Source organism: Cannabis sativa, chromosome X, assembly GCF_029168945.1.
Source record: "Cannabis sativa cultivar Pink pepper isolate KNU-18-1 chromosome X, ASM2916894v1, whole genome shotgun sequence".
NCBI classification, from domain to species: domain Eukaryota; kingdom Viridiplantae; phylum Streptophyta; class Magnoliopsida; order Rosales; family Cannabaceae; genus Cannabis; species Cannabis sativa.
In genome coordinates this window covers 6,138,553-6,157,317 of record NC_083610.1, presented here as the reverse complement: position 1 = coordinate 6,157,317, position 18,765 = coordinate 6,138,553, and the positions used below count along the sequence as shown (strand labels likewise).

General features: G+C 29.0%; 2 protein-coding genes across 3 annotated transcripts; both read right to left on the bottom strand.

Moving 5' to 3' along the window:
* LOC115706825 (IQ domain-containing protein IQM1) lies at positions 1-4,465 on the bottom strand. The gene is made up of 9 exons (XM_030634577.2): positions 4,071-4,465; positions 3,370-3,769; positions 2,813-2,927; positions 2,552-2,617; positions 2,236-2,324; positions 2,034-2,121; positions 1,311-1,541; positions 785-886; positions 1-699 (listed from the first exon to the last, which is right to left on the bottom strand). Exons 2-9 carry the CDS (start codon positions 3,759-3,761, stop codon positions 205-207), a joined length of 1,578 nt encoding a protein of 525 aa, XP_030490437.2. The 5' UTR covers positions 3,762-3,769; positions 4,071-4,465; the 3' UTR covers positions 1-204.
* Positions 4,466-13,875: 9,410 nt separating this feature from the next.
* Positions 13,876-18,358, bottom strand: LOC115706814 (mitochondrial carrier protein CoAc1). 2 transcript variants are annotated; one of them, XM_030634566.2, is made up of 8 exons: positions 17,679-17,808; positions 17,030-17,108; positions 16,806-16,891; positions 16,503-16,710; positions 15,782-15,914; positions 15,512-15,696; positions 15,086-15,217; positions 13,876-14,181 (listed from the first exon to the last, which is right to left on the bottom strand). In XM_030634566.2, the coding sequence occupies exons 4-8, from the start codon at positions 16,656-16,658 to the stop codon at positions 14,080-14,082; spliced, it is 708 nt and encodes a 235-aa protein (XP_030490426.2). In that variant the 5' UTR covers positions 16,659-16,710; positions 16,806-16,891; positions 17,030-17,108; positions 17,679-17,808; the 3' UTR covers positions 13,876-14,079. The 2 variants fall into 2 exon arrangements, with proteins under 2 accessions (XP_030490426.2, XP_030490418.2); XM_030634558.2 differs by lacking the exon at positions 17,030-17,108 and having other exon boundaries at positions 17,679-18,358.
* Between the last annotated feature and the right edge of the window lie 407 nt (positions 18,359-18,765).

The window sequence follows — 18,765 nt, the reverse complement described above, 5'->3', positions numbered from 1 at the left end:
TTTTTTTTTAAGAAAAAATTTATTCCAATATGAAATTACATATTTACAACTTGCAAAGTGAAGAACCAAATAGTGCAAAACTAAATAAGTAAACAAATTAAAGAATTAGATAATAAACTAAATTTAAAAAGCTCAAGTAAAAACCTAAGGAAAAAAGGACAGAAGAAGTGTCCAATTATTGAGTACTTTTTTCCTTTTTCATTACTAATTGGTAACAGGAGTGGCAGGTGGCAACACTCTTGGGCTTGGAAGGCCCATCACTCTTGGGCTTGGAAGGCCTGTCACTCTTGGGCTTGGAAGGCCCATATAAGAAAGCCTTGGTGAGACTCGAATCTTTGGGCTGGGCCTTGGAGAAGGAATAGGAATACTACCATAACCACCATGGTTGACTTTTGGGGATAAGTTGACTTGTTCCAATGCTCTTGATTGTAGCTCTTGAGGATAGTCCCTAACACACCCAATACGTGGACCAACCCCGCTTGTCCATTTGCACGACAAACGTTTCGCCATGTCAAACATCGGCGGAACTCCGCTATTGATGGCATTGGTTGTTGTTGCAGCATTCGGTTCTTGCTCGATGACAACAGTACTGTTAACGACATTAATATCTAAAGATACCTTGATTTCTTCAGTCTTAGTCTCTTCTTCGATACTGACTTCTTTGAATGAAGTTCCGTCACTACTATCTATTGAATATCTCTGAAAAATAATTAACAATAAAATATTAGTGAATTTTAATTAATTATTTATTAATTAAAATTAATAAAATTAATTAATTAATTACCTTGACATTGGTAAGGTCAACTTGGTGTTCTTGAAGGAACATAATGAATTCTCTAAAGTTGTCTTCTGTTGGGAGATAGTGACCACTATATGGCCATATAGCCTTTAAAATGAAATGAAAAAGTTAGAGCAAATTTTAAAAATTTCAATAATGATACAAAATAATTAATTTAATATTTAACCAACATTATCTTTAATTTTGATATTATAACAATTATTTTGTAGATATTAACTCGAATTTCGATCATCAACGGAGATTCAAGACACAAAATCCTAAAAAAACCGAATTAGTGCAACTCGAACCTTCAAAACACTAATATTTTGAAAAATTCAAATTTTCGATAAAATTATAGCAATTACTACGTTGGTATACAGAAGAACTCAAACCTCACATAAACTATGACAATTGCTACCTAATCATTTGGAATGATTCAAACCCCAAGACACAAATATCCATGAAAATTTTGAGTTTAGAGGGTTTCGAAGCATCGAACATAAATTTAAGAGAGTTAATTTAGGATTATTACCTCTAGAACACCATGATGGGCAACTAATCTACCAGCTGCAGTTGTAGCAGCACCAGATAGAAAACTTGAGTGTTGAAAAACACCTTTCTTCTTTTGACCAACATACAAATTTCTTGTTGTGCTTAGCACAAATATCCACTTTGACCCTTCAATTGTGTTTATTAGTAAACCACTTTGCTTATGCACAAGTTTCCCACTTTCCACAATCACTTCATAAGCCTCTCTCTCCATCTACATTAACATCATAGATAAATTAATTATTTCTAACAAAACAAAGACGGGTTAGACTTACGTTTAGGGTCCACCCAGCTTAGAAGAGAAGAAAGAAATTATTTTTAAACAATACACAAAAAATTTGGTAATTTTTCAAAATAGTCAAATACCATATATTTTTATCACAAAGGCTCAATTTTTTTCCCTAAAGCTCAAATGCTCTCAAGCTGACGTTGGGCTAAGACGGGTCAGGTCTGTGTTTAGGGCCCACCAATCGCAGAGCCATAAGAAAGATTCTTTTTAAAAAATACACAATTTTTTTAGTAATTTTCAAAGATACTAAGGCCCAATAATTAGTGTTTTTCCTAAAGCTCAAACACATTCAAGCCCGACCCTGAACCAAAGCAGTATCAATACTATTCAATACGACAGTATGAATACGATACCAAGGCAAATCCATAAAAATACCCGTGAAAGATAATTATAACGAACTCGATTAGATTAACTTACCGGTCCAAGATATCTTATGCATTGTTGTTGTAGAATAGTTCTTGGACATTTCTTTACAATCAATTCTTTTCCATCACCAACATCCAACCTAAGTTAAATTTACATAATAGAATACAATTAGTTCAACTATAGTAATTAATAATTAATAATATTCAAAAAGACTTGTTTATATATTTATAAATATATACATATAAATATATACCAGTAAAAGAATGGTTGTGTGCTCTTGCTATCTGACCAAATATCATAGTAGAAATGAAGATTGTGTCCGTACCGATGACGTGGATCAATCTATAAAAGAAAAAATCATTACAAAATCAATTCATTATTGAACTGTGCAGTCTGTGCTAAATATTAATAATAATAATGATGATGATGATAAAAAATTTGGGACCCCATATGAGAGAGAAAAGTCAAGAACTAATAATCAATAATTGATGTGATAAAAAAAAATAATTGATGTGAACACCTACTACTATTTATATATATATATATATGTGTGTGAAGAAAGAACTTACAGCTTCAAGCCAGTGTTGTAAAGCTAGTTTTTGAGCTTTCTCATCTTTAGATAAGCCTTTCCCAACCTATACACAATGTTATAAAAAGAATAATTCATATAAACAATTTTGTCCATTTATTTTATCAATAAATAAATTGCACGTATTATAGTAAAGAAAAATGCTAAAAGACACCAGTAATACATGTTTGGTTTGATGTACTTATTAGCAAGAACATGTACAAAACATCATTAAGTAAAGGGTATGAGTATATGTATAAACCTTTGCAGCTCTAGTCCTGGCTCGTGCCCATCTAGAAATGGCTGTCTCTGGTTTCTCAATGTTGAAAAAAGACACTGAACTTCTTTTAAGTGCTGCAAAATCCAAAGCTTTCCACCTACAAAACCACACACCAAACACAAGCAACTCTAGTTAGTTTAAAACCAATAAATAATAGCAATAATAAGATTAAACACTATTTTCAACCTCTGAATCTTACAAAAGTTATCGATTAAATTCTTAACATCTATTCTTACTAGAAACTAGCTTCAGGTTAACGAAAAAAACACACCAAACACAAATACTTAAACCGAATTGGCCAAATTCTTTACATCTATTCGTACTAGAAACTAGCTTACAAATACTTTAACTGGTGCTTTTTCAAACTCTGTTTTATAAAAATTATCGATTAGACTTTATTTAAAGGTACTATGACAAGTCTCGTGAAACTATTTACATTTATTCGTGCTAAAATTTGATTTCAGGTTGAAAAAAATTAAGACGACAGAGTGCAAAATAGTATTTACGAAAGAAATTAAAGAGTTAGAGAAAAGACAAACCAGAGTTCTTCAACCACAACCGCACAATCAGCAAGATTTCTTCTAGTCCTATAACTCTTGTAAACTTTCTGAACCTTAGTTGCAGCAGCATCAAGCTCACTAACTGGTCTTGGACTTGAGAACACAAAATCTGTCTGTTGTGGCACCAAAATCTTGGGCTTTTCAATCTGTTTTTGATTGGTTTTTTCAATCACCAATCTGTCAAGTTTATCAACCATTTCAACCTTTGTTTTAGTTTTAAGACTTGGTGATCTTTCTAAGCTCTTCTTTCTCATTAAAGTCTCTGAATTTTCTTTCACTATGATTGTTCCAAATGTGTCTTTCAAACCAAAAAACTCATTCTTTAAGATTTCACTCCATGGTGATATCAGTACTGAAAGGGATAGACCCATTAATTAACCTGTTCATACCAAAATTATATATACATATATACAGATGTATCAGTTTTAAGAGCTTAGAATCACAAAAGAACAGAACAAAAACAACAGTAAGTTCTTTTATGCATTTTTACAAACACAAAGCAATCATTACATTATTAAATCAAGAAAATTGCAAATTAAAAAAGCAGAAGCTTTAACTTCAAAAAAGATTTCATAGCACAAAAATTAACAAAAAAAAATAAAACCCATTTACACAAATACCAAAATCAAGCAAAACCCATAAAGAAAAATGAAAACTTGATTAAAAAAATTATTACTCACCAGAAAATATCCAAACTCCAAAGGTTTGAACTTTGAAGAACTATACTCCTCTCTTAACAAAATTAGATAAATAGAGAGAGAGAGAGAGAGAGAGAGAGAGAGAGAGAGAGAGAGAGAGAGAGAGAGAGTCAACAAGTAACCAAGCACACAAAGATATGATGAGATATAATAATAAGTAATAACACACATATATATACATATACACATATACAAAAGGTTTGAAGTTTGAATTTTCAAAGTTGGTGAGTCTCTCAACCAAAGAGTAAATTCCCATTAACTGAATATGGCGGGTAGTAAACTAACTTCAAGGAAGGTGCTTTAAAGAAATTAATGAAAGTTTTTTTTGTGGAAAAAGAACACTTTTTTAATTTTGTTTTGCAAAAATATCACTAAAAAACATGAAAGTGTGGGGTTTTGCTTTTTTGTTTCTTTTAACTCGTTGGGTCATATTCAAAAACAAGTGACTCGGTTGGTAGTACTAGTCTTTAATTACTCTTTAGGCTGAGTCATTGATAATGACTTGTGCTACTTTTTTATGTTTTTCTTTTGAGTAAGTAGTTTGTTAATTTTATTGAGAAAGTAATAATTGTTGAGTCTTTTTCTAAGGATATGTGATATTTTTAAAAATTACTAAAAAAAAATAAGAGAAATGTTAAAAGATATTGGTGATATCTAGCAGTATCTTATGTGTTAATATTGATATTGGTGTGCTATTAACTACTACTTATTATTACAACATTATTTAGTGACACTACTTAATCAGTACGTAGGTAAGACCATACTACCTATTTGATATTTTATAAATTAATATATTAACTACTACCCATAAATATATATATATATATTTATTATTTGGTGTGATAGGAGAGATATTTTTATTTAGATAATGTTTTCAAGCAACCTCCTACCATAGTTTCTTATACATTCAATGCAGTGTGGTGAAGTTTGAAAATTTTACTCAAATTATATGTGCAATGCAAAAGTTACTAAAATTAAATTCGGTTAGAAGAATTTTTTAGATTTCGAAGCTAAAATTTACTAATTATTTAAATACAAATAAAAATATTTTTGGAGTTTGAGAAGCCAAAAAAACAATTTTTAAAAGCTTAGGCAACTAGAGTCTAAGTAATAAAAATTAATAAAAGGCATACTTGTGATGTTGACTGCTTAATATCATTATAAAGTATAATATTACTATTAGAGCATTGTTATTGGGCACCAGTGGTGCCTAGCACCTTCTAAATGTGTCGACTTGCAATTAGCTAGCGATACTCTATAAAAATTATTATATTAAACTATATGGGACCCGATACTTAATTGCACCAATAGCGATATTGACACGTAGGAGGGTGCTAGGCACCAGTGGTGTCCTTTAGCATTTCTCTTACTATTAGTATAATTAAGTATCGTGTACCACATATTTTAATTTAGTAATTATTATAAAGAAATTACTAATCTTTGCAAAGGGTCATCTTGTATTAGTATTAGGCTGTACTATTAATAATTTCAACTAATATAAGTGAATTAATATTTTGATAAGGTATTTTTAAAGTATATTCAATACTACATGATACAAATATGTAGGATTATTAATGTAATTTAATATCAAATAAAATCATATACATGACATACATACGACACCTCATATAGTGGTGTTGATTACTATTAATGCCAATAGAAAACTTTTTTTTGACAGATAAGAGGGCACCTTCAAAGTTAAGAATAAAAAATTAATGATATTGTCATATATTTATTGAGCCAAATAATTTATTTATATATATAAAAAATTAATTCAATTCTTTTATACTAGTCTACCTTATTATTATTTAAGATAATAGAGTTTAAAATTTTAAAAAATTAAAAAAAAAAAATTAACATGCAGAAAATAAGATTCAAATAATTTATTTCACACATGTATAAAATAAAAGAGTCGAGTGTAATCAATTATTTAAACCCTATTTTCAGCTTGTTCATTTTTTTTTTTTCGAATCTCTCAAAATTTTACAAAATATTTTAAATAACTACCATAAAAAAAATTAGATTAAAAAATTCTCTTAAATACTAAAATAAATAAAAATTGATTTTTTTAAAGGCATCCTTTATTTATTTACCACAAAAGAAAAAAAAAATAAAACATACGTACTAATAACTATTTAGTACATTTAATAACAAATTAGTTTCATTATCAAACTGTTATATTATTTTATAGTATAATAATAAAGTAGATTAAAATGTGATAAATATATGTGAATAATATATATTAAGTGTATGGTAAATAAATGTGTAACCTATGATTTTATAACCTACACTTTTGTAACCTACATGTTGTAACTTGGAGAGGAGTTACAATTTGTTGTCACTTGTAACTCATGTGTTGATCACACATTATTAGTGTAATAAAAGGGTTGTTACACAATTTGATGATAGGATTCAAATGGTATGAAATATAGTTGTTACAAACTATATTAATACTCATTTATATGAGAGAAATGAGTGTTGTGTATTTTGAATTCTAAGTGATCACCTATACATTATAAAAGGAGGTCTTTGGTGCTCATTTGGAAGAGATGAAGTTTTCTATCAAGAAAGCACTTTGCTAGAAAACCCTAAGGCTTGATTATTCCCAAAGCTATTTCCTAGAGAGTTCCCTTAGTGCTTAGAGATAGGGGGAAATAAGCTTTTGGACAAAGGTGTAATACCTTGTTCAAGTCATGGTGATCCCTACTAATCTACACTCAAGGTTGTGAGTGAGTGTTTATATATATACATATATATTATTCTCTTGTTATATATATACATATATTACATGCATGTGTTGTAATCTTCTCTTCTACCTTTCATATATATATATATGTAATATATAGTGTATATATATGTATTGTAACATATATTTAATCAAATCTCTTTTATTGTCCTTGTATTATTTTTACAATTGAGTTGTATATATCTTGATTTTCTTCCATTGTAATAAAATCTCTAACAATCAAAAGCTTATCCCTTTTCAATGGAAGAGGTGATAAATCAAGATTGTGAGAATACAAGGATAAGAGATTTTATGTGAAAGCCATTCATGGGTGAGCATGATGGTGAATATTATGTGATTTACTATTTTATATGATAGTAATATAATATATATATATATATGAGTTATATATATGTGACATATATGTGATTATGTGTTTGTATCATATTAATATATATAGTAGTATATAATATGATATTTAATTTTTATATCATGCTATTATATGTATATATGTGAGATATATAATATATAATATGTATGTATGAGTAATATATATTATATATATGTAGAGCATGTGATATAATATATATTAGTGAGATTAAATATGTAGAAATAATTACTTCTATGTATTTATGTGAGACATGCATATATAATATATGTATATATGTGTATATAATATATATCATGCATGTATATTAAAGTGTATGTATATGTTATATATGTGTGAGGTATGTAACATATATAGTTGTGTAATTAATGTATATATCATGTATATATGATATATATTATAGTATATATGTTATATATATATGAGATATGTAACATATGTATTTGTGAATTTAATATTGATATTATGTGTATGTTACACATATGAGATGTCATTTTGTAACATACATATTATATTAATGTATGAGTTATATAGTATGATAATAATGTTGATAGTAATAATATAATATTGTTTATTGCTATTGATGTGGAAATTATTATCATCTATTTTGTGAATAAAGAATATTTTAAATTCTTTTTTAATTTGGTAGTGAACATCTCACTTTATGAGATAATAAAAGATGGCTTTTGAGAAGTTACATCTTTTATTGAGTTATAAGAGATAATCATCTCATATTTGAGATAAGGAAAAATAGACTATGAGAGTTACACTTTTATTGGACTTGCATTGTCATAAGCAAGAACAAATGGATTAAAAGTGAATCCAAACTTGTGAAATGAGCCATAAATTGGAAGAACAATTTTGGACTCAAAAGTGAATGAATCAATGTGGATTCAAAAATAGTGAAAAGATAACAAAATTGGAGAAGCAATTTTGAATCTTAAATGATCAAAGTTGTGAACAAAATTGATGAGAATTTTGTTAACTTTGGTATAATTTTGGGCTAATCTCAATAAGGAGATAACCTTAAAATTATGAGTAAAAATAATCACATTATTTTATGAGTAGTAATGTGAGTTTGATATTTTAGTTTTGTTGAGAAAACTAAAAATGTCAAATGGTATTTTTAAAGTGGCCTTAAAGAGTCATTTGAAGAGGAAAATACACAAAAGTGATATTTTATATACACTTTATGGTAAAAATGTGGGGGTGAGCCACAAATTTAATCAAAATGTATTGAGACATTGTTGATTAATTTATTTGATTTTGAATTCAAATTCTAAATCAAATTTGGCTATGTGTATATGTAAAATTTTGACATATTTTGGTGTCAAAATTAAGTGAAAATAATTTCAAGAAGGAAATTAATTAAAAGAGTTATAGAGACAAAGTGGTCTTCTATATTTTCAAATCAAGATATTGTCTTGATAATGAAATGTGAAAGTGTGGGGGTGTATACTCTAATATGAGAAAGTTTAGACATACTTGGTGTCTAAAAATAAAATATGAGAATTTAGACATCTTTGGTGTCTAAATTAGTGTATTTTTGATATGCTTGGTATCAAAATTATTGAGAATTTGAGTTGAGTGAAAATTAATCCTTTATGATTGAATTTTCAAAGCTTAAGTACTTAAGGAGAAAAGTGGTCACAAAGTGAACACTATATTTTGGCATGCATGATTCACATGGAATCAATAGTGAGAGGTTATAACAAATCGCTTAATCTCCGTACAAGATTAAAGCATGAATTTTCGAGGGATGGGACCTAAACTCCCTTAGTGTTTTGCTCATTGATGGTAACCTATCTTAACACTAGTAAAAATCTAGTCTTAAGTTCAATAGGTAATAACAAGTCAATAGAGTGAATGTGGTACTCAATTGTCCCATCTATGGATGAGTACATGTTGTAAAATTGAGGGTTAAAACCAAAAGGTTTTTTAATGGAGCTTAAGCTTAAGAAAACTCACTTAAGCTTAAGAAGTGTCTAACGAGTGGTGAGACATTAAAACTCCACCTATATGGACTAGAGGTGGTGCCGCCTCTTATGAGAATTGGGAGTTATTCTCTAGAGAGTCCATGAATTGGAATTTTGCACATGGCCATTAACGGTGCAAGAGCGAGACATGCGGTCTCAAGTGAGCATTAGCGAGGGTGTGTGTGTTATCACCGGTTTGTATTAAAGGAATAATGGTTCAATGCTACGGCAACCAAAATTTCATCAAACTTTGTGGTAATTACACTAAAATAAAATTCAAGTCGAAAGACATTTTACCTAATGCACCTAAGCAAGACTTCTTTAAAAGTGTATATTTATTCAATCAAAGTGGGGGAATGTTATATTTTGATATAATATTTTGATTGATTAAATAAATGTTACAAGTGTGTTACAAGTGTGTCACACATTTTAATCTAGTGGGGGATTGTTATATTATTTTATAGTATAATAATAAAGTAGATTAAAATGTGATAAATATATGTGAATAATATATATTAAGTGTATGGTAAATAAATGTGTAACCTATGATTTTATAACCTACACTTTTGTAACCTACATGTTGTAACTTGGAGAGGAGTTACAATTTGTTGTCACTTGTAACTCATGTGTTGATCACACATTATTAGTGTAATAAAAGGGTTGTTACACAATTTGATGATAGGATTCAAATGGTATGAAATATAGTTGTTACAAACTATATTAATACTCATTTATATGAGAGAAATGAGTGTTGTGTATTTTGAATTCTAAGTGATCACCTATACATTATAAAAGGAGGTCTTTGGTGCTCATTTGGAAGAGATGAAGTTTTCTATCAAGAAAGCACTTTGCTAGAAAACCCTAAGGCTTGATTATTCCCAAAGCTATTTCCTAGAGAGTTCCCTTAGTGCTTAGAGATAGGGGGAAATAAGCTTTTGGACAAAGGTGTAATACCTTGTTCAAGTCATGGTGATCCCTACTAATCTACACTCAAGGTTGTGAGTGAGTGTTTATATATATACATATATATTATTCTCTTGTTATATATATACATATATTACATGCATGTGTTGTAATCTTCTCTTCTACCTTTCATATATATATATATATGTAATATATAGTGTATATATATGTATTGTAACATATATTTAATCAAATCTCTTTTATTGTCCTTGTATTATTTTTACAATTGAGTTGTATATATCTTGATTTTCTTCCATTGTAATAAAATCTCTAACACAAACATGTCTTTATTGACACTGAATTTTACAAGTCAACTTATAGATATAAATATATATTAATTTATTTTTCTTTGTTTCTTTTGTTTTTCTCTTGTGGAAAAATGTCATATCTCTCTATATACAAATATTATATATATAATATATTTAGAAAAGTCTCTTGAACTTATCTTCAAGACTTTTTTAAGGCTTCAAATTGTTTGTTTATTAGTCACTTGGTGCAAAAAAAAAAAAAAAAAAACAAAAAACAGGAAGTTTGCTGGAACTAGAACGAAGACTTAAAAAAAATTAATAATATTAAAAGTCATTATAGTTTACAATTGTACAATTTAAGTACAAATATATATAGTTTCATATATTATTATTATTATTTTTTTTAATTTATAATTTGAGTTGCTCTGGTAATTTTTTATAAAATTTCTATGTAAATTTTAATTAGAATTTAAGTTGATCCGTTAATTTTTACGAGAGTTTTTTGTGAAATTTTATAAAAATATATAAAAAAAAATACTGTTTTAAAGTATAAAAATATTGTTTTAATACCATTAAGTGTGTTGTGTAATTATTTAGATACATGGCTTTATACTAAGTTTTTCTTTTGATTGTCCTTTGGAGTTCGAGTCATGACACTTACATTGTATTTAGTAAGATGAAAAAAAAAAGTGAAAAAAAGAAATTGTGAAATAAGTGAAATTATTTATTTGGCAAAAGAGGAAAAGACAAAAAAAATATATATACAATACTTTATTTGTCCTTAAAAAAATAAATAATTATATTAAGAGGATAATGTTGTAATTTTAGTAATTAATTTATATTCTATATCCTTCCAATTTCATTTTTAATACCAAACAATATAGATAGATGAGACCTACTTTTCTCTTCATTCTTTATATTCTCTATCTTTCCTATCTTTTCTTTTCATCATATTTTTTGTCATTCCGACCAAATATAACCTTATCGTGAGCCTTATAGCAACACTATTACTAATTAAAAGGTCATCAAATAGCCAGATTCGTTTTCATAATCATAATAATATTATAGTAATTAATGATTGCCCCCTATTTAGGGTGTTAGGTACAAACAATAAATATTAATTTCAACTTGCATGGAGATGACTATATGACTATGACTCATATCATATATAACATTACTCTTGTCTTTCACTCTTTAAATTTAATTATATTTTTTCTGTTATATTATATAATATATATTAAGTGTTTAAAATATGGTAAAATATATTATTATATGAATAATATATATTAAGTGTTTGGTAAATAAATTGCGTGATATGATTTATTTAACTTAAAATTTTAACCTATACTTTGTAAGATGGAGAGGAGTTAGAGGAGTTACAAAGTTGATTGCTTTTGTAACTTCTTTTAGTTGATCATATTTTTATGTTACACAAAATTGATGATAGGATTCAAATATTATAAAATATAGTTGTTACAATTATATTAATGCTTATTATATGAGATGATCTATTTGAATTCTAAGTGTGATCACTTAAACACTATATAAATGAGTCTAATATGCTCATTTGGATTAAGTTTTCTATCAAGAAAGCACTTTGCTAGAAAACCCTAAGACTTGATAATTCCTAAAGCTATTTCCATGAGAGTTTCATTAGTGCTTAGAGATAGGGGGAAATGAGCTTTTGGATAAAGGTGTAATACCTTGTTCAAATTATGGTGATCCTCACTAATCTACACTCAAAGTTGTGAGTGAGTGTATTATATTATATATTCTTCTCTTGCTATATATATGTTATATAATATTGTGTAATCAATCTTCTTCTTCTACCTTTCATATGTATATATGCAATGTATATAGTGTATATATGTGTCTTGTAACATATATTTAATCAATCTCTTATTTTAGTTTTTATATTATTTTTACAATTGAGTTGTATATTCTTGATTTATCTTCCATTATATTAAAATATCTAACATTTTTTATATATTAAAATTCATATTATTAATCATGTATAATATATAATATTGAGTAGGTCTATATTACACCTTTTAAAAGAGTGTTGGTAGACTTTTATCTATTTTGGCATATAAAATAATATTTTAGTTAATGTTTTTTATGATCGTGTAGGGTTACAGTAATTTATGATCGCTTGTAATTTTTTTTAAGAAAATTAAGTAATTTATAATGTTGAAAATAAGATTTACATATTTTGTTGCACGCGTGACTATTTTTTCCTATACATGTGCTAAGTAACTATTTAAATCTAATTTTCGGCACTGTTAACTATTCAGAATTTTTTAAAAATTTACAAATGATCATAAATAACTACTACGTACACAATCATAAAAAAATTAGGCTAAAAAGTTTTTCTAAATACCAAAATAAACCGAAAGTCTACCAAATCGACCCTTTAGGAGGGTTCTACTTCAAAAATTTCTAATATTATTATGGATAAATATCATTTTAGACTCTGTATTTTGTAAATCTTACCAATTGAACTTTCTGTTTTGTTAAATGATAAATTAGATCCTGAATTTTTCAAAATAGTACTAAATAGTACCGTAAACTGATTTTTTTGTTAAAATAAAACTTAATAATAATCTGATCTAGATGTGTTATGACAAAATTAGTTATATTTTTCTTGCATCTGTTCGTATACCTTCAAATTGGTTATATTAAAAATAATTTTATTGAAAATTGAGTTTAAGATCTTATTTATATTATTTTAGAAAACATAAAGTTTATTTTATCATTTAACAAAATAAAAAATCTAATTAATAATTCTTATAAAATACAAACACTAAAATAGAAAGTTTGTGATTCTATTAATAAAGAGTTTTGAATTTAGTCTCAGAAAATCAACTTTGAAGGTTAAAGGAGTAGTGTTGTACATATTTGTGAAGCAGCTTTTTGCAACGATAATATAATGAATGAATAACCAAAAATTAATCCAATTCAATCGAATATTAATGTGGATTTCAAATTTTTCAATCCAATCTAATATGCACAAATACAAATATTCATTTTTTATAGATTGGATTGTATCGTGCAGATTAAATCTAATCGAATACTTTACAAACAACCCTACATACAGACATTGCTAAATCGAATCACGAATTTGCTATCATCAACTCGAATGAAAATTTCAACCAAAAGATCCTTGTTGCTAAAAATTTCATGGTGTGACATGTTCAATAACAACAACAACAATAATTATAATAATAATAATAATATACATCTTAGAAAATAATGGAAGTATTTGCTTAAAAATATTATATGTTATTTATTTAATATATTTGAATAATTACATAAAATACCAATTTTTATAAAAATTTTACATTTTTACGTTTAAAGTTTTTTTTTTTTACATTTAACGGTATTCTATTAGAAAAAATAAAAAAATCACATAAAAGTAACAAAAAAATATAAATACAGCAGAGAAGAAAAATTAAATTAAATAAATAAATAAACTAAACATAACATATGATATCAACTATGTTAATTATATATATCATTACTATTTAACTAAAGGATTAGTTAGAACAATTAGACAATTTCCACCACTAATTTACACAATAAAGAATTCCAAAGAAGGACAAAACTAAAATTTATCTTCCAATTATTAACCATTTTATTATTTTATAACAAAATAAAGAACTATGACAAATACTCAAAATTGTTGGAACAATCATGCTGAGGAAGTTGGTTGAGACTTCTGTCGGGGCGGAACACGCAGCCAAAACTTCATTGTGTCGTATGCAGTAAAACCGATAGCCACCGATGGAACAATCTACAAGCACGATTTATCAGTAAGTAAGCAAGAAAATTGAAAAAGAAAGCAATCACATGGCAAATATGAGCTTCAACCTAATCATCATAAAGATAAAATAAAGCAATCACATGACTAAGGTGAACTAAGCTTAACTCTCTTGTGGTATTGAATGAATGAACAAAATAATCTTTGATAATTAGGCTTCTCGCCTAATCCTACGATTCCCACGAGGGGATTTGAAGGAAGCACAAACCACATGTTTGACCATTTGAGCTATCCCTGTTGGGTTTAACGACTCTAAGTTATAGACATTTGTGATTATGACTGAAATAATCTATAATGACTAGGCTTATCTTGAAGGAAGCAGCAAACCACATGCTTGACCATTTGAGCTACCCCTGTTAGGCTTAACAACTCTAAGTTATGGACATTAGTGATTACAATTATCACCAAGAAATAATCTTAAATGACTAACCTTCTCGCCGAATCCTACAATTCCCACACGAGATTTGAAGGAAATAGCAAACCACATGTTTGACCATTTGAGCCACCCCTAATGGGTTTAACGACTCTAAGTTATGGACATTAGTGATTGTGATTATGATCAAGAAATAATCTTAAATGACTAGGCTTCTCGCTTAATCCTACGATTCCCATAGGAGATTTGAAGGAAGCAGCAAATCATATGTTTGACCATTTGAGCTACTCTTGTTGGGACTCTGAGTTATGGACATTGGTGATTATGACTATGACCGAGAAATAATCTTAAATAACTAGGCTTCTCGCCTAATCCTACGATTTCCACGAGGAGGGGATTTGAAGGAAGCAGCAAAGATGCTTGACCATGTGAGCTACCCCTATTTGGTTTAACGACTCTGAGTTATAGACATTAGTGATTATAATTATGATCGAGAAAAATCACCTTGATATAGTTAATGCTTAAGCCTGCAAACAACTGTCTCCACCCTTGCTTACGAACAATAGTGGTAAGCCCTTCCAATGTGTTCTTGGATCCGGGATCACCACCTTGAGTAGTTTTCGATCGATTTCCAACCTGAAATTGAATCCAAAAGCTAATGATTAAAACTCGAAATCCTACTTTCTTTATAAACTTCTATTAATTTTATCATCATAGTTTATCATGACCTCAGCGCCAACAGAAGAAACAACTTCAAATCAGTTTATCATCTGCCTCTTGCTGTGGCCATGGCTCAAATTTGCTGGATAAAGATGAGCTGAGTATAAATCTCTAATTTATAGACTTAACAATGATTCTAATATAATGCTCTTCATTAGCCCAACAAATTCATCTAATAAAAAGGAGTGAGTTTTCGAAATGTGACAATACCTGCATTTGCCTCCTAACAACATCTAACGGGTAAGTGAAAGTCTGTCCGAATAATCCAGCTAAAGCGCCACAAGAAAGGCGCATAGTGATGGAGTTCTCGTAATCTTGTGGAACATGCCCCTTAAGCTCTTCGTATATGTAAAACTTCAAACCGGCATAAGGGAGGATTCCAATGAGTGTTGGACCTATTCAACATAAAAACTAGAATCAGAAGAGCATTATATAATATTTGGTATCAAATAAGAAGAGAATATGTAAAAACACACGTACCAACACCTCTGTACAGGCCACGGGCTCCCCCTTCTTTGTAAACGCTGAAAAGCACATCTTTTATGCCTTTGTAAGCAGTTTGAGATTGAAAACCCTTTGTACCATACTCTAAGCTTCCTCTAGTGTCCACAACCTACATAGCCATAACGAATTTAATCGAAATGATAAACAAAAAAGAGTATATAATGAGAATGGACAACCAAACTACCAAAATGGAAAGAGTACAACAGACGGGAAAACCATAGATAAAAGACTTGGCCCTTGCAGTTACCAAGACGATCTCCCATTGGCCCCTGAGATTTTTGAGACTCTGGGAATTCGAACCTTGGAACGAAAGGGAAATTTACCAAACTAAGAACTTGAAATTGTATAGTGTAACTTTTGATCGCTCGTGCAACCAAACATGGTTATTTTGTTAATAAAAATTTTCAGAAAATTATGTTACTAATAAAAAATTTCATGAAGGCTATTTTTACAAAACGCTCTGAAATAAATGCCTATCAATACTCCTTACAACAACTAGATCATCCCTTGAGGATAAAAATAGTTACCAAATTAAGAAATAACTACTTGAAAAAAATTGAGCTATAAATTGTTCTAAGATTTGAGAATTCACAACCCGAAAAACAATCATATCAGCCTCAAATAAACTTTCATTGCCACTTCAATATTTACAGCCAAATACTATACTGAAATCTAACTAAATAAGTCTAAGTCTAACCTGGTAAGCGAGTCTTGTACGAGCGAGGTCCAAGGGATATGTGCACAAAACAGCTGTTCCTCCCGATGCTGCACCGGCTAAGAGATCGATATGAGTCCCTGATCCTAAAATGGGATAATGATTCAGAATCCAAGACCTATATTGCTCATAGGTCATGTAATGTAAGGCTGCATAAGGAACTATACGAATAACACTAGCACCATTTCCCCTGAAGAACAAACATAACACATGGAAAATTCTTGAATGACATTTAAAATATATAACAAAAGATAAGGAAATTATACAAATTAATAACAAACTTACTTATAGAATCCCTTAACACCTTCATGCTTTAATAACTTCTTCAAAGATTGATGCACCCCAAGAGATTGGAACCCATTTGTCCTTGTCTACAAGAGAAAAATACAAGCAAAATTTTGTATGTAAAATCCATCTTAAACATATGACAACATTAACAAATCATTGTAATTAACTAAGAAAAATAATTTGTTCTTTTTTGAAAAAAAATAAAAAATTAGGATCCCCACCTAACCCTACAATATTTGGGCATGAGGAAACTATAACAAATGCGATGTAGGTACCCGAGGAGGGACTCGAACTTAAGACCTAGTGAGAGCAAACCACAAGAATGTGATATGAGGAAATATGATGCAATAGAAGCAAAATTTTGAATGTAAAATCCATCTTAAACATATGGCAACATTAACAAATCTATCTTAAAACAAAAAAACTAGAATCCCGGCCTAACTCTACAATATTTTGGGAACTGTAAAATATAACAAGTGCTATGTAGGTACCGAGGAGGGACTCGAACCTAAGACCTTATGAGAGCAAACCACAAAAATCAATCATTCTGAATGCTATGAGCAATAGTATCTACTCTCTCAACGATTAAAGTGAATCCTTTCATTTCAAATTCTAATTCGGAATGAATCAAATCTCCTCAAGTATGATTCGAACCTAATACCAATTGGTTAAAATCAATCATTTGTAACAATTAGATATGCTCTTTCCCTAAACCTTTTCCTAATTTCCATTACTAAAGGTAAAACTCAATTCCAAAGCATCCATCTACAAATTATTCTCTGCTCATGATCAAGTGGTAATAACATAAAGCTTAATCACCAAACACAAACAATAACATTCATTCAAAGTACAATTTAACCAATATTTCACCTGCAATAAAATCTTAATCCGTTCCAATGGCGCAACTGCCGTCTTCGCAAACGCCCCTGCAGCTCCTCCAGCAATCAATTCCTTAACATAAACTGGCATATTATCAATGTAAGAAGAAGCCTTTTCATGTGAGGTTGAAGTTGAACCACCATGATCAACCAACCCCAATGTAGACCTTTGTGTAGAACCCATTCTAAAAGACAAGTTTTGTTGATCAACCACCCTGTAAAGAAAACAACACTAGATCCCACCTATCTCTCTTAACACAATAAGAAGAGAATGGTTTTAGCTCAAAAGACAATTGAAGAGGCCTGAGAACACCCAGAAACAATTTGGGCAAGTTCACAAGCCAAGATTGTTCTTCAATTGTAATAAGATACATTCAAGGTTTCAACTTTTTAAGTTTCAACAACAGATGAGAAACCTAAAAATAAGAACTTTGGATCAAAATTCAATAGAACGATCAATTTGACACAAACCCTTTTGTTAAAAGGGATAAAGCCATCAAATTGAGGCGAAATCACAAATACCCAAAGATGAGATTTGTCGATGTTTGATTGATATAACCTATAAAGATTGGAACTTTGACTGGGTCAGAGGAAAGTGAAGTGAATCTCCGGGGTCGCGGGAAGAAGAGGGTTTTTTCTGGGCCTTTTGATTAAAGAATCTGAAAATTAACGTTTGTGGAAAACAAAATATAGAAACGGAATATTCGGTTTTTCCTTTAAAATCAACGACAATTTCGCTTGTGTTTTAAAAACTAATAAATAAATAATAAAAAAAATGTTAGTTTTAATTAATTATTTTAGAGTAATTTGCGGCATAAATACCTAAGTTTAACTTTCAGTTGCAAATTAATACCTAAGTTTAATTTTTGGCGGTAATAATACTTAAGTTATAATTCTGGAACTTTTATAGGTACCTGAGTGTTAATTGTTAAGTAAATTGCCACGTGGCAATTCCTAATTGGTCCAAGTCATTAAATTTTTATTTTTTTAAAAAAAATTAATTAAAATATACCAATAAAAAAATGACACGTGGATAATGACATAATATTTTAACGGTTAGGTATCTACAGAGTTCCAAA

Coding starts and splice junctions, on each gene's coding strand:
- LOC115706825 (XM_030634577.2), bottom strand. CDS start 3,761: ATGGGTCTATCCCTTTCAGTACTGATATCACCATGGAGTGAAATCTTA. Junction 2,618..2,812: donor CCAGGACTAGAGCTGCAAAG/GTTTATACATAT, acceptor CATTGTGTATAG/GTTGGGAAAGGCTTATCTAA. Junction 2,325..2,551: donor TACAACACTGGCTTGAAGCT/GTAAGTTCTTTC, acceptor TTTCTTTTATAG/ATTGATCCACGTCATCGGTA.
- LOC115706814 (XM_030634558.2), bottom strand. CDS start 17,870: ATGGGTTCTACACAAAGGTCTACATTGGGGTTGGTTGATCATGGTGGT. Junction 16,711..16,805: donor GGTGTTAAGGGATTCTATAA/GTAAGTTTGTTA, acceptor TTTGTTCTTCAG/GGGAAATGGTGCTAGTGTTA. Junction 15,697..15,781: donor TGGCCTGTACAGAGGTGTTG/GTACGTGTGTTT, acceptor TATGTTGAATAG/GTCCAACACTCATTGGAATC.